Raw genomic sequence first — 15,992 nt, 5'->3', positions numbered from 1 at the left:
CGAAATGTTATCTACCTCCAGCCTCTACCAATACACGAATCCAGCCTCTTTGCTTGAACAGGCTTCATAACAGAACTCACTCCTCCTCCCACATACAGCCCATCCCAGCCTTGTCTTGTGTTAAAGAAATAAAAAGGAAACAACAGACCTCTTTCCTATGTTAAAATGAAAATTACCTTTCATTAGCATTTGTGGTATTTGAAGTAACAGGTAATGAATTTAATCTGATTCCACATAGTCTCGCCTTTCTGCTTGCCTTCCTTAGTGCACCATGTCACTTTGCCAGAGGATGGCACTTGGAACTGAGCACAGTTCTCTCTGTTTGATAGCGACAGTGCTTTTGCCCCCTACAACAGCTTGAGCACAGGACAGAAGAGCAAGCATCTTGTTGTGCTGGCGCTGTTCTGTCAGGGCTGCCCAAGGCTGATTAACTTTGTGGGCAACCACATGGCATCACTGACTCTATTAAGGTTGCAGGATGCTAAAACCCATAAGGTCTTTTTCACGTGTGCTGCATTCAAGCCAGGTTTCCTGAACTAAAGGCAGCATTTTACTTCCTCTTTATTCCACATTACTTTTTTATTTATTTTTTTTTTTTTTGCGGTACGCAGGCCTCTCACTGCTGTGGCCTCTCCTGTTGCGGAGCACAGGCTCCGGACGCGCAGGCTCAGCGGCCATGGCTCACGGGCCCAGCCGCTCCGCGGCGTGTGGGATCTTCCCGGACCGGGGCACGAACCCGTGTCCCCTGCATCGGCAGGCGGACTCTCAATCACTGCGCCACCAGGGAAGCCCTCCACATTACTTTTTTATTAGAATCAGCCTACCAATATTCTTTACCACCATGGATCCAATCTTCTAAGATATTACGTGTCCCTCCCAATCTCCTGGCATCAAAAATATGATTAATTTATCATCAGTGTCCCGTTTCAGTTTAGTGATTAATACGTTGAATAGGGCAAGGATAAGTATCCTGTTAACTCCATTATATCCTTCCTCATCATCATTCTTCAAAAGTCCAGACCACATTCTATTCTATCCAGGAGCAAGAGGGTCTTAACCTTTAACGTTCATGAGAATCATCAAAGATGCTTGATAAAAATGTAAACTCCTAGGTCTTAGCTCCAAAGATTCAGTAGATCTGGGATAGGGGCCCAGAAATCTGGATTTTTAATAAGCTGAATGTATTGGGTTGGCCAAAAGGTTCATTCGGGGTTTCCCGTAACATCTTACAGAAACACCCGAACGAACTTTTTGGCCAACCCAATACCTAATATTGCGGTGAAAAGACCACACTTTAAAAATGGTGCTCTAAACTTTTTTTTGATCCCATATGTCTCCCTCCTCTGGGTTCCTGTAGCTGCATTAAAAACTCATGGTACCAAGGGTCCTATCCATCTTATTCTCCAAGATATTTCTAGTGCATGGCACATTCCTGGGAACATTACAGGCTCAATAACTTTTTGTTAAGTTAATAAATGAATCTTTATTGTCTGTGCCATTCATGTAACACAGGACTATATTAAACCCACTGGTATACAGGTGAACTCTCAAACTCAATTATTACCGCAGAAATGACAAAGGCTATGTAAAATACAGATTTGTGTCTTCTGCAGCACCTTGAACATGGAATATTACTCCATAATATTTATCAAAATAGATAAGAGGAAGTGAATAGAGATTCTAGAAACAAAGATACATGAGAACTTGGCAAACAACACAGTTGACATAAACCAGCTGGTAAAGAATGGAATGTTTAGTTTTAAAAGGTACTGGGAAAACTAACTATCCATAAAGGAAAATATAAAATTAGGTCCCTTCCTTATACCATATACCATACACACACACACAAAAAACTGTAAACAGATTAAAAATCTAAATAGGAAAAGCAAAATTGTAAATTTTTTTTGTAAAAAACTACCATCTTCATATGGGGCTAAAGAAGAATTTTTAAAATAAGATATACAAAGCTTTTATAAGACTTTAAAAATTGACACATTTAAATATATTAAAATTAAAACATCTTCATAAGAAAGAAACCTTAAACTAGTGAAAGGACATGCCCCAGATTGAGAAAAGTTATTTGTAACACATAATAACAAAGATTCTGTACAAAGAATATATCCCAAAATATGTTTAAATTACAAAAGACAATCGAATAGAAAAATAAGCAAAGGATGTGAACAAATAATTCATGAAAGAGGAAGACACTAATCAGGAAAATAGAATTAAGAAGAAATCCGAAAACTCTAAGACTGGCAAAAATTGAAAATGTTGATGGTATCAAGTTGGGGTAGGGATGTGAGGAAACAGGAACTTACACATTGCTCTGATATAAACTGATGCAGTTACTTTAGGACATAAGTTGGTAGTGTCTAGTAAAATTGAATGGCACCCATACTCCAGGATCCAGCACAATGCTCCCACATGTCTGTACCAATGAGACACGTAATGGATATCTAATGCAACATAGTTTTTTAATAATGAAAGAATGGAAACCACCTAACCTTCCACCAGTAGGAGAATAAATAAACTGAGGTTGGTTTTGTCTTACAATAGGAGTTAACACTCATATGGCAGTTAAAATCTACATGGATGGATTATAAATACACAATGAAGCCATATATTTTCACATACGAAAAAATACAAAACAAATTTTTGGTTGTAACAATTTTTCAACACTATGGTACATGTTTTACTTAAAACATTTTATGAGTATTTTTAAGTACACAGAATAGTGAAACCCCTTGTACTCATCACCTTGATTCAATAACTATCAATATTTGCTAAGCAATGATATACACTTTTAAATACTAAAATTTATGCTGAGGAAATGGCCATTAGCCAGGGCCCACAAAAGAGCACAGGACAAGGAGAAAGGACCACTAGGTTCTAGTGCAGGTGCTGTCACCATAAGCAGTGTGACTCTGGCACACTGAATCTCTCTGCATATCTTCCCCTCTGAACTGGGAAAACTTCAGATTGGGCTGATAAAATGCCTGGGACAAAAGGAAATAATCAGGATGCAACCTGACAGGTACAAATAGAGAAATCTAAAAGACACAGAACACCAAGAAGACCCAAAGGTTCTAAAATTCAAATCAAAACACCAAATCAACACACTAAACCTGGACTCCCTATTCCTTACCATTCATAATCAAATAATCTTAGGTCTCTTCTAGCGATATGGGGATATGATTTCATCCTCAGATATGTTCTTGGGGGAAGCACAAACACAGCTGCCTCCCCTTCAAAAACCGATCTTGTCTTCTCCTTAACTCTAGAGTTTGCTTTAACACCAGGTAGCAAGTAGCTTCCTGAGAGTTCTGTTCGCTCCTGATGTTACCCCCTCACTTCCACAGTGCCGCTGGTAGAGACAAGGAAGGCCTACAGCCTGGCTCTGACACCCCAAGTTTCTATCACGCTGTAGAGCAGGAAGGGATTGGAAGAACTGGCAAATAAGAGCCAAACCGAGTTGTTTGGAAAGGTGGACACATACCTCTTGAAGCAGTGTGCTGCTGTGAGGACCCAGCAGCTACTCAGGAGTGTGGCCCCGCAAAGGAGTCTGCCATCTCCATGGGATGACTTGAGCCGGAGGGACACTTGCCAAGGCCAACCACCCCTAAGAAGAAAGTAAGCCACTCATCAATACCCATAAAAGGCCGAAAAGCAAGGACAGTCAACCAGCAAAACAAGGACTTAGAAGGCTTGCAGGTGGGAGGAAAGAAGTAAAAAGGGGACTCTAGGATGTAGACTCCCTTCCTCCTTTGAGAATGAATATTCCTACAACTTTGAGCAGACCACCCTGAAGACTTGCCTATAGCATGTGTATGCATCCCACCAAATTCTGACGTTTTTGGAAACAATCTGTGTCTTCTTTATATTTCATGATTTGAAGCATATTTTCTCCCTCACCTAAGCAGCCTGAAGAAGTTTTTTTTTTGTTTTGGCTTGTGGGATCTTAGTTCCCCGACCAGGGATTGAACCCAGGCCACGGCAGAGAAAGCACCGAGTCCTAACCACTGGACCGCCAGGGAGTTCCCTGGAAGAAGTATTTAATAAGCAAAGCACTGGTTTTTCACTAGTAAATTCAACAAATAAAAAAATTATATTAAAATGAGTCAAGTCCAAAACAAATATATTCTAAATTAAACGAATTTGTAGTTATACATTTTTTTCAGATTTCCTGTTAAATTAGTTTGTTTCTGCCACATAACTTTTCAGCAACCCATCTATCTCATAAATCAGGGGATAGTGATTTGAAGAACATGGTCTATATAAAGTAAATATAAGTCAAAGGACAGTGAAATTATCAGTGTAATCTGTATTTGAAGAACGTTTTACCTTAAAGAATTTTTCCCACCAATGATCCGCTTCTGCCGACGGTGCAGTAATCTCAAACCACAAACAGATAAGAGAGACTCTGAAGCAGAAAGAGGTTTTTAATTAAACTATCATATTGCTGATAGTGGGGTAAAGACACAAGTGACACATTCCTGATGCTTAGTGACACATTCCCCTGATGCTTCCTCTATTTTAAAGTGCTTTTTCTCTTCAAATTATAGGCTATTTTTCTTACAATAAAAATTAAACTTTTTAAAAAATTTATTTTATTTATATATATTATTTATTTTTGGCTGCATTGGGTCTTCACTGCTGCACATGGGCTTTCTGTAGTTGCGGCGAGCAAGGGCTATCGTTGCAGTGTGCAGGCTTCTCATTGCGGTGGCTTCTCTTGCTGCGGCGCATGGGCTTTAGGCACGTGGGCTTCAGTAGTTGTGGCTCGTGGGCTCAGTAGTTGTGGCACATGGGCTTAGTTGCTCCACAGCATGTGGGATCTTCCCAGACCAGGGATCGAACCTGTGTCCCCTGCATTGGCAGGTGGATTCTTAACCACTGTGCCACCAGGGAAGTTCTATCTTATAATAAAAATTAAAAGTTGTTTTCTCATTTAACCAAGGCAACAATAATTTCACAAGTAGACAAGGAACTTTATGAGGTTTCCTACAATCAGCTCTGTAGAGGTTTCACAGGCTGCTGAATGATTTGGCCCTGTCTAGTACATCATCCTTGTGGTACCCACATCTCTTCCTCTGCTGATTATAGAGATTGTTCGGGAGTTCAGAAATATTAAACAAGAAAACTACAAAAGGCAACAATGCTCTGAATTATTTGATTTTCACAGACAATGCTCTTCCAAGCCACATACACAAATGTAACTCATAGGAGCAAAGCACATTCCCAGGATGAAATTCTGACATAAATTTACATTTACTCATATAGCATGTTAATATATGGAAAGGATTTACTAAGCCAATTTAAGTGGCAAATTGTATTTAAGGATATATATAGTCAAACTTCTCAAGATAACAGAATTCTGTCAAAAGCATAAAAAAAGAGTTAAACTAAAAGTATATGAAAAGGTGGTGTATAAAAGAAGAGTAAATAAACTATGACTAGCTTTAAAAATAATTTTAGAAAGTAGGAGAATCTATATGGGGATACGCTGTTTCTTTGGTTAAGTACACGTGTATAGAGTATAGATATATACTGTTTTTCTATCTGTTTAAGAAGAGAAGGGTATGAATTGTGCCAAGACCATGAAAGTCTAGTCAGCTAATGTTCTCCCATAATAACCAGGTAGAAGGGAGCCCAATATGGAATCAGCACTAGTTATTTCTTCATGGAGAGAGAGGTTCAACAATGTGTACCAAGATCATTAATTTGTCAAAGGATCTCAGAGACATGCTGTCAAACCTTAATCCTCATCTCTTAGGTTATGAGTCCTCTACATGACACTGCAAATTATAAGATACCAGAAAAACAGAAGTTTCCAGTAATGTTCCAAGTCAGGTCAATGTATATAATGCCATGACAAGGAATGATGTAACACTGAGCAAGCAGAACTGGAAGTTTACATCATTCTGGAGTAAAGAAGAAGATTGCAAGAAAGCAAAATCTATTTAAAGCCATAAAACCCATTATTATAAAAAAATTATAAAGTAAAATGAAATTCATTTATAAAAGGATCCCATCAGATGACCAATAACCACTGGCTTGGGTTTGAATCACCTTATAGAAATTATTGGGTCTTGAGCCTCCACACAAAGTCAACAGGTTAATAATAAACCAGATTCAGTAATCCAGCTGGTCTAAGATGAAATTTTTTTTTTTTTTTTTTTTTTTTTGCGTTACGGGGGCCTCTCACTGTTGTGGCCTCTCCCGCTGTGGAGCACAGGCTCTGGACGCGCAGGCTCAGCGGCCATGGCTCACAGGCCCAGCCGCTCCGCGGCATGTGGGATCTTCCCGGACCGGGGCACGAATCCGTGTCCCCTGCATCAGCAGGCGGACTCTCAACCACTGTGCCACCAGGGAAGCCCTAAGATGAAATTTTTTAATTTCAGATATGGTAGCATTAAGACCATGGAAAGGTATCAAAATAAGCAGTGCTGCACCTTTGGAAGGCATTAAAACAAATGTATTAATAATGAAGAAATAAATATGGTATTTCATATTTTAAAATAGGTTTACATAGAAATATGGTAGAACATTTTACAATTACTGAATTTTTATGCTTTTCTGCTGCTTAAGAAATTTTCCATAATCCAAAGAATTAATTATGTTCACTTTGTAACTGTAGTTTAAATTATTGGAGGGAATTTAATACATTAAATTATAGTCAATACTTAGGAAAAATTGGCTTACCAAATCATATTTATGTCATGTAATATATATGTGTGTATATATATTATATATATATAAAACAAAGCACAAAGGGTTATAAATATTCTTCTCCAGACTCAGAAGACCCTCAGATAGTGAAGAATCATATTAACAACATCCAATTTATTTATTGCATTGTCTTTAATGGTTATTAAAAGATGTTAGAAAAAGAGAATGCTCAGATACAGGTGCACTTGATTTTTTTTTTAATTAATTAATTTATTTATGTATGGCTGTGTTGGGTCTTCGTTTCTGTGCGAGGGCTTTCTCTAGTTGTGGCAAGCGGGGGCCACTCTTCATCGTGGTGCGCGGGCCTCTCACTATCGTGGCCTCTCTTGTTGCGGAGCACAGGCTCCAGACACGCAGGCTCAGTAATTGTGGCTCACGGGCCCAGGTGCTCCACAGCATGTGGGATCTTCCCAGACCAGGGTTCAAACCCGTGTCCCCTGCATTAGCAGGCAGATTCTCAACCACTGTGCCACCAGGGAAGCCCTAGATGCACTTGATTTTAAGAAAATCTTAAGTATCAAACCATGGATTCTTAATCCACATAAATAAATGACTGTTCTTTTCATAAAACATAACCATAGTTTTCTCCAAAAGAGCTAGTTTTCCCACTTATTCATTTAAAGCTGTATTTGTTTCATAAAAACTAAACTCCGAGCTTTTAAGAACTCTTCTATTTATATATGTATGACACATCCATTACTGTATTATACTAGAAGATTACTTCTATTTTCCTTACATTTTTATTTTTATTTAAATTTTATTTATTTATTTGGTTGTGCTGTGTCTTAGCTGCGGCAGGCGGTCTCCTTAGTTGCAGCTCACGGGCTCCCTAATTGCATCAGGCAGGCTCCTCAGCTGCAGTTCGCGGGCTCCTTATTTGCGGCATGTGAACGCTTAGTTGCAGCATGCATGTGGAATCTAGTTCACTGACCAGGGATTGAACCCGGGACCCCCACATTTGGAGCACGGAGTCCCATCCACAGCACCATGAGGGAAGTCCCCCCTTACATTTTTAAATTTCAGAGAGTAGAATCTACAAAAGATAATTTTCTTTTTTTTGCAATTAATTTTAAAAATTATCCTTGCTGTTTAAGATATTAATAAGAGTGGAAGAAGTGCCCTTCTCTGATTCATCTTTAAATTTTCATTTCTTCTTTTTATGAAGCAAATATAAATTCTGAATCTTCAAGAATACCAGCAAGTTTGATAGTTTTATTACATCCAGAGAAGGAACGGTTAGAAATGGCTAAGAATGTCAAAACGGGACAATCTCAGAGATTACAAAATCCTGTAAATCCACTCCTGCCCCTGAACCCTGCTCTCCCTTGTGAGTCCCATCCAGTAAAGTTTGTCAAGAACCACTGCCTCTAAATACAAGCAGAAGGAACAAGGGATTGAGTATATTCTTATGGAGGGGAGTTTCATTATCAAAGTACTGCTTAGAATAATGAAGTGTGGCTTTGTATTCTTTGACTTGTATAGGCCCCAGAAGGTTACGTACCTTTATTACTGTTACCTGATGCTTTCTTGTCAAAATAATCACAAATAACTCCTGCATCTTCACCGTGGCGGCAGTTGTGTCTTCCAATATCTTGTTTGATACAGTCAGCCAGGGACCTCTCGTTTCCTGTGCACTTCACATTATCCACGTGGATGGGTCCTTTTCCTTCCCCAAAATAAGCCATGGTTCTTGCTCTGGCAGGACCCCTGGAAACAGAGCATTCTTGAGGATGTGGAGAATCAGTCAAACATACAATTGAATAAATCACAACATATACCCTCATTCAATTATATTTCTTAACTCATACATTAAAACACTTATTTCATGACTGTCAAAAAAAAAAAAAAGCTTGAGCGCGTAATAACTATACATTCTTTGTTTTCATATCTCAGAACTTCTTGATTACATCTTAGCTCCTACTAAGAAAGTCACATTTAATGGCATGTCAAAAATTTATGGTAGTCTTAAACTCTAGTTTAATCAGGAAACAAAATCACCTCAAAATTTTCTACTCCCTTCCAGAGCATAATACTCTCTTAAAGTTGGTATAGTAAGACTTCCCTGGTGGTGCAGAGCTTAAGAATCCGCCTGCCAATGCAGGCGACACGGGTTTGAGCCCTGGTCTGGGAAGATCCCATATGCCGCGGAGCAACTAAGCCTGTGTGCCACAATTACTGAGCCTGTGCTCTAGAGCCTGCAAGCCACAACACCTGAGCCTGCGTGCCACAACTACTGAAGCCTGCGCACCTACAGCCTGTGCTCCACAAGAGAAGCCACCGCAACGAGAAGCCCGCGCACCGCAACGAAGAGTAGACCCCGCTCACTGCAACTAGAGAAAGCCCGCATGCAGCAATGAAGACCCAACGCAGCCAAAAATAAATAAAAATTAATAAAAAAGAAATTGGTACAGTATTTCCAAGAAAATTACGAGAATTAAATAATTACCTAGGGAGCTAAGAATTTTTAAAGCCTACTTTAGAAGTACAAAAGCACTATTTTTAACTGAGAAAGAGAACACCAGGAATGATGACTAGAAGGCAGACTTAATTTGGTATGTCACTTTTCTTTGGTTTCTGTTTTTTTAAATAATATATTACTTCTTTTTAAATATCCAAATACAAAATCTTTTTAGTGAAATATTTCAAACTAACACCATATTCAAAACTCAGCTCCTGCTAAATTAGTGACATAAGAACGGAAAAGTTTTAAAGTTTGAATTATAGGAAAATTATCCTTATAACCTCAAGTTAGGGAAAGACTTATTAAACAAGACACAGATGTATACCTTAAATTAAAAGATTGATAAATTCAACAAAAATTAAATTAAGAATGCCACTTTACTAAAAAACACCCACAGGAAAGTGAAAAGATAAGTTTTAAAGTTGACGAATATATATATATATATATGTTGGTGGATGCATTCTCTGATAGAGGGACATAGCATACAATATACAAATAACTCTCAAATTTCATTTATAGAATAAAAAACCAACAACCTAATAGAAAAACAGGCAAAAGACAGGTTTTAAATCAAAAGAAACTATCTTATTAAAAGTGACAATATGAACCAGATCTCTAACATTAAAATATTCTACTTAGTTAAGATAAGGTTATTATACTTTCCTTATAGTTATGCAAGGAACTCAGGCAAAGTAGTTTACTGATATGAATTATCTGAGGAATTTGCTTGAATAATCCTCTTTCATCAATGAGACCTGGCCTCACATGCTTGTAGTTGGCAGTACACTCATTTCAAAAATATACCCCATCATTTCTTCTGTATTGGTAACTGCTACTCTGACATTAATTGCAAATAAAAATAAGATTTAACCCATTAAAATTGCTTACAGTCATGGAAGATCAAACAGGTAACTCTAAAGTTACGCTTTTTTGAATCTGAATCGACATTTCTTCAAAGAAGATATACTCATGTCCAACAAACACATGAAAAGATGCTCAGCATCACTGATTATCAGGGAAATGCAAATCAAAACCACAGTGAGACACCACTCATGCCTACTAGGAGGCCATTGTCAAAGAGATGGACAATAAAGAGTGTTGGTGAAAAAAAAAACTTGTATCAATTTTGATAATTATATTTTTGTTGAAAATGTACAGTTTCCTAGATAATTGTTCATTTCATCTAGATTTGCAAATTCATTAGGTAAAAGTAGTTCATAGTATTTTACAATTTTTAACCCTCTGTGTATCTGTGCTTATATTCCTTTTCTTTTCTCTAATGTTTACTTGTATTCTCTCCTTCTTAATCAGAATTGTCAGGAATTATTTTATTAATCTTTTTAAAAAATGGAAATAATTGCTGATATGTGCATGCGTAATGTAGAGCAACTTAAAATTCAAATAGGTATACTTTGAAGAAAGTTAAAAACTAATAGCATCCTGAAACTAATATCCCAGATGATTCCCATCAGTTTTGGGTGTGAGGATGAGTAGAGATAGAAGGTAAATAACAGTATGCTAAATCTCTTAATGTATTTCAGGAAGGGGAAGTTACAAATAATTTTTGAAATTGGTAAGAAAATATGCCAGTATGTTTGCTAAAATTTTTTTCAAATTTCTAGTAAAACAACAAGAATGCTGAAATTCCAGACAACTAGAGAAAGGAAAGAAAGAAAATTGGATTGTTTGCAAATCAGACAACCGAAGATTACACAAAGAACAGAAAATAAAGCATGATAAATAGCATAAAAGTAGATGACAGATGGAAGTAAACATGTAGAAAATAAAATTAGACTCATTAAATAAAACAAAAGGATGATTCCTTAGTAATTTACCAATCAATGCACAAACTAAAGAGAATGCACCATTTTAGATATATCAACAAGTAGAATTAGAGAACATTTTAACTAATGAAAGTACATAATTAAAGACATTTTCAATGATATAGTGAAATCTAATAAATTTTTTTTGACTTTTTAAAAAATAATTAAGGACTGTGTCACCTATAGAGACTTCTCACTGGACTACAAGCATGCAGTAATTCATAGCTAAGAATTCCAATGAGACAATAGGCTCTAATTCATTAGTCTTTAAACTGAGTATCAAGTGCTCCTGGGATTAGGTGATGACTTTCCAAGGGATATAAGGACTTTATGGGAACTGATATGCAGATCATCAAAACCCACGTGTATTCTCTCCTAAAACTGGTCTTGCTAAAGTCAAGGTCAACTTCTCTTTCAAAATTTCCCTTTTCCCACTGCACAAAACAAAGGTATATCTTTCACTCATCCCAAATCCAATCACAGTGCATTGCTCCAAGATTTAAAAGACTCTAAAGTGGCCAAAAGAACGATTCAAAATAAATTTTATCCAAGGACCAAAAACCCAACCCCTCAGTCTAGGAAATGGAAGCTTTGGTCAACTTTTCTTTCCTATGTTTAATACTTATTTATCAAATTTTATTTTTGTTGTTGTTTTTAATTAGTTGTGTACTAGAAATCATAAAATCCTGAGAGGAACTTGTTAGAAGAATTTAATTTCTCTCTTTCTCGCTCTCTCCATGTGTGTACACACACACACACATACACACACACATACACACACATTTTTAAAAACATAGGACATTAGGATTCTGTGGGGAAAGACAACTTAAACCACAATTTCAAGGAGAAAAAGGAACTATGTAAAATTTGTGAAGGTCAAAAAAGAGCTTGCTCATGTATTTTTTAAATGAATGACAGAGTATCAAAGCACTATATTTATATTTTATTGGATATAATTAAGAGTGAAGTAACTGTTCTATTTTTAAATGTCATATACAAATATGCCAGAAATTAAATCCTTTGCAGCTATTTAAATGTAAGATAAAAATTAGATATACTTAACTTTAGGTCTCTACTAAGACAATAGGGGTACATCATTTTTTAAATTCTTTTAAGGGATACTACTCTAATAAATACACAGTTCAAAAACAATGTCATAGGGCTTCCCTGGTGGCGCAGTGGTTGAGAATCTGCCTGCTAATGCAGGGGACACGGGTTCGAGCCCTGGTCTGGGAAGATCCCACATGCCGCGGAGCAACTAGGCCCGTGAGCCACAACTACTGAGCCTGCGCGTCTGGAGCCTGTGCTCTGCGACAAGAGAGGCCGCAATAGTGAGAGGCCCGCGCACCGCGATGAAGAGTGGCCCCCGCTTGCCACAACTAGAGAAAGCCCTCGCACAGAAACGAAGACCCAACACAGCCAAAAATAAAATAAATAAATAAAAAAAAAAAAAAAAAAAAAAAAAACAATGTCATATTGAAATATATGCTAATGGATTCACACAAAGTTCAGATAGAATGGAATTTCCATCATGGCTATTTAGTCTTTCTTAATGAGGCTAACTGATAGCAACACATTCTCTCTCAACCCTCTAAAAACAATGTGCTCATATGCTAGACTTTGTCAGACATCATGTAATACATCATTAAAGAGTGCCTTTTACTTTCTGTTCACTCTAAGCATATCTATGTTAGTTACCATTCATGTTCCTGGTTTTTATTACTTCATTTCTGTTTCTCCCATTATGAAAAAGCTTTCTGATGCGACTTTGATTCTCAGTGTTTCCAAGGACTAATCCTCAAGTGTGATATAGCTGGCTGGGGGACAGTTCTCTGGAATTCTTATTAATAAAACTCAAGCCTTTTGACAGTTTCAAAGTTTTCTGGATTGATTTCTACAAATAAATTGCTTTATTAAAGACTTTTATTAATTCGAAGTAACATGGGGAAAAAAAACCCTGTTCTAATCACATACCTATTTACAATTATATATATGTTCTTATATGAAATTCCATCTCCCCTTGGTGGAAAATTATAAAAAGTTCAGGTGTATTTAGATTGATCAAATATCGAAACAATTTTCTTTTAAATACTATTTGATGGCAAATTGTAGCTTGTGCACTAGATGTCTATCCAATTTGTCACAGTTACATTAAATTACTGAAATATGTGTTAAGAGGCTTTATTTTAAAAACAATTATGAAGTATGATCTTCCTTTAATGCTTTTCTTGATAATTGTTACAGAAATAGTATTGAAAATTGCTACAAACTTTGTTCACTTAATCTAGATTGTTCTTACCTAAATTCACCATTTGAGTTGAATGTAAAATGGACTAAATGATAAGTAAAAAGCAATGAAAAATTTAGAAAGAAATCAAAGTGAAAATGCATTGATGAATATTCTTACAAATTTTTTTCTCCTTAAACATGACTTAGACACACAATTCAAGGATCAAATTTGACCTTTTCTTTCATATTTTCCTTCATATTTCCAAAGGTAACACTAGGTTTCTTGGATCACCTCTACCAAAAAAATAAAAGTAAGCCAAAAAACCAGTCTCAAGCAGTATATAATTTAATGGCTGATTTTAGGTAAGGAAATTCACTGGGTATGTAATGTAAGAACAATAATGTATATATGTGTGTATATATATTTATACATTTTTTTTCAAATGGAAAACGAAATGTTAGAAATGTAGTGAGCAAAGGAAACTTAAATTGTTGACTGAATTCATCTAGGCATCTAATGTAGATGCTTCCTCCCTTCCTCTATTACCCCATATTTTGAAAGCTGAAAATATGTCACATACCACCAATTTTGAATACTGAAAATCTATATTACAAATAATGGACCCACTAACCATAGGACAACTGGAATTGCAACTAGGTCCAAAACTGAACCGTAAATTGAAGTAGTATCTGAGTAACCAAAAACAAACTCTGACTTAAAACTTCAGGGAAAAAAAAAAAAAAAACACTTGAACTTTTATCAAAATAGAAATAATTTCAAAAATAAAAATGTATTCTGCATAGGAATAACCAGTTAAATTTATCAATATTTAGGATACACAGAGATGTGTAATTAAGGATATATTTTAAAATCCAAACCACTATTAGTAATCCAATATAAGCGAGGCAAATTATGTATATTAGCTTAAATTTCATGACCCTCTAAACTGTAACATGTTCCATATATTTGCAACTCCAAAATCAATCAGCCCTTTCACAGTCATTTGCAGACATGCGTAAAGTCTCAAAAAATTTGAGTTGCCCAGCTGAGGTCTCACAAGGAGATAAACTGCCTTTCTAGTTCAGCTCTCAAACTGGAAATAAGTGTCCTTTCTCACCTCATTTAGTGCCACATTTTTCGTGCTATAACTCATGCCTGAATGAAGCCCATTTAACACACTTATATTCTCTGTAAGGCATATCACAGCATTCCTTCATTCAAGAATGTTAGACAGCACTTCAGCAAAATTCTTGGGGACCATTTTAAACAGGGAAATCATCAACAAAAAGGTACAGAAATGGAAAAAAAAAAAAGCACTAGGAGACTGCAAAAAGGGCAATTGTTTGCAAGCACGAGAGCTAAAACAAGAAGGCAGAACATGGCTTGGTTCAACCTCAGTTCTAGAAGCAATGGCTCAGTATTTTCTAACTTGATGTTCACAGTGACTTTAAAGAATGTAACTACTGCAAATATCAAGAACCAACCGTAATTTCAGTAACAGTAGAATCCCTTATAAGGCTACTGTGTTACGACATAAATCACAGAGAAAAGGTTAACACCTTTGGCTGACAGAAGCAGTAGAATGAATAGTCAAGAGTTATTAGACTATTTGTTACTAGATAAAAGCTACATTTCTTAAGTAACATAATGTATATTTCTTGTGAGAAAACAGAAAAATTTAAAGAGACTCTACTTCGTATTTCTTTATAATTCTGAATCAAATAAGCATGCTGCCAGTATTTTCAATTGAATCACAGAAGTTAATTTTAGGCAAGAACAAGGATAAAAAAATCAGAAATTTTCATCAGATGAACATCCCAAATAGAGTTAGGTTTTCCTTACTTGTAGCCAAGCTGTCGACAGATCACAGTTGCATCCTTATCAGTCCACCCATCATCACAAATTGTTCCCCACTGGCCATTTATAAAAACCTCCACTCGTCCTTCTTTCTTATTTTCTCCATCCATCAGTCTGATTGGAAAACCTAAGTCATGATTCAAAAGTATTAGAAAAGCCAAAACAAGCAAACTGATACTAAAGCATGAGAGACTTTATAAAGTACTATTTGTTTGTAAAAGGAGCTAAAAATCAGCTGGGCAATGAGAGAGAGAGAGAGAGAGAGAGAGAGAAAGAGAGAGAGAGGAGAGATAGCAATTTTTAAAAAAAACTGTATCTACTTTGGCAATATCTTCTGTAGCCTTGAAGTCAGAGCGCTGATCCTGTCTAACTTTGTATTCCCAACACTTGGAGCGGTGCTTGGCATTACAGTGTATAGAGTACATGTAATAGCTGTTTCTTGAATAAATGAATATATATCACTGTAAAATCGTGGATTATTTTATTACCACTAACTTCTAGTTAGTAAAAGACATTAACTTGGAGTTGTTTTTGTTCTACACCTACTCACTTATCCATGAACACACCTAGAAATTTATACTCCAAAGCTAGGATTTTTAGGAAGGATTTTCAGATATACCTTTGCATGCATGAGTAACTTGAATGATGGAAGAGAAAAAAAAAAGGCAAGCACAAGGACAGTTTCTATCTCAGCCCTCCTATTTACTATGGATTCCAAAGGAAGGGCTTAAATCATAAAAATTATTAAGATGTAAAAGTTGAGAAACTGACCTCTAGCAAATTGGTATTTATCTAAATTATGCAAATAAAGTGGTTTATAGAGTCTTTCACATATCTCTATCAACACCAATAAATATGGTCTTGTTTAATCAAAAGCCCTCACTATGGCTTG

The 15,992-nt window shown here is 36.3% G+C and overlaps 1 protein-coding gene across 3 annotated transcripts in view; it reads right to left on the bottom strand.

The window, feature by feature from the left end:
* Nucleotides 1-15,992, bottom strand: part of PRSS12 (serine protease 12) — a 70,047-nt gene that overhangs the window by 13,809 nt on the left and 40,246 nt on the right. For 2 of the 3 annotated variants that reach the window (XM_079919965.1, XM_079919966.1), the window contains exons 8-11: nt 15,086-15,227; nt 8,231-8,436; nt 4,342-4,420; nt 3,497-3,619 (exon numbers count right to left, since the gene is read on the bottom strand). In XM_079919965.1, coding sequence (XP_079776091.1) covers nt 3,497-3,619; nt 4,342-4,420; nt 8,231-8,436; nt 15,086-15,227 — 550 coding nt within the window. Of the gene's footprint in view, nt 1-2,127; nt 2,997-3,496; nt 3,620-4,341; nt 4,421-8,230; nt 8,437-15,085; nt 15,228-15,992 lie in introns of those variants that run through there. The other variant, XM_079919967.1, reaches the window with a different exon arrangement.

The sequence above is a fragment of the Stenella coeruleoalba genome (genome assembly GCF_951394435.1).
Source record: "Stenella coeruleoalba genome assembly, chromosome: 4".
Taxonomy (NCBI): domain Eukaryota; kingdom Metazoa; phylum Chordata; class Mammalia; order Artiodactyla; family Delphinidae; genus Stenella; species Stenella coeruleoalba.
Note: the sequence above shows the minus strand (reverse complement) of the source record. Positions and strands in the feature narration are given on the sequence as shown.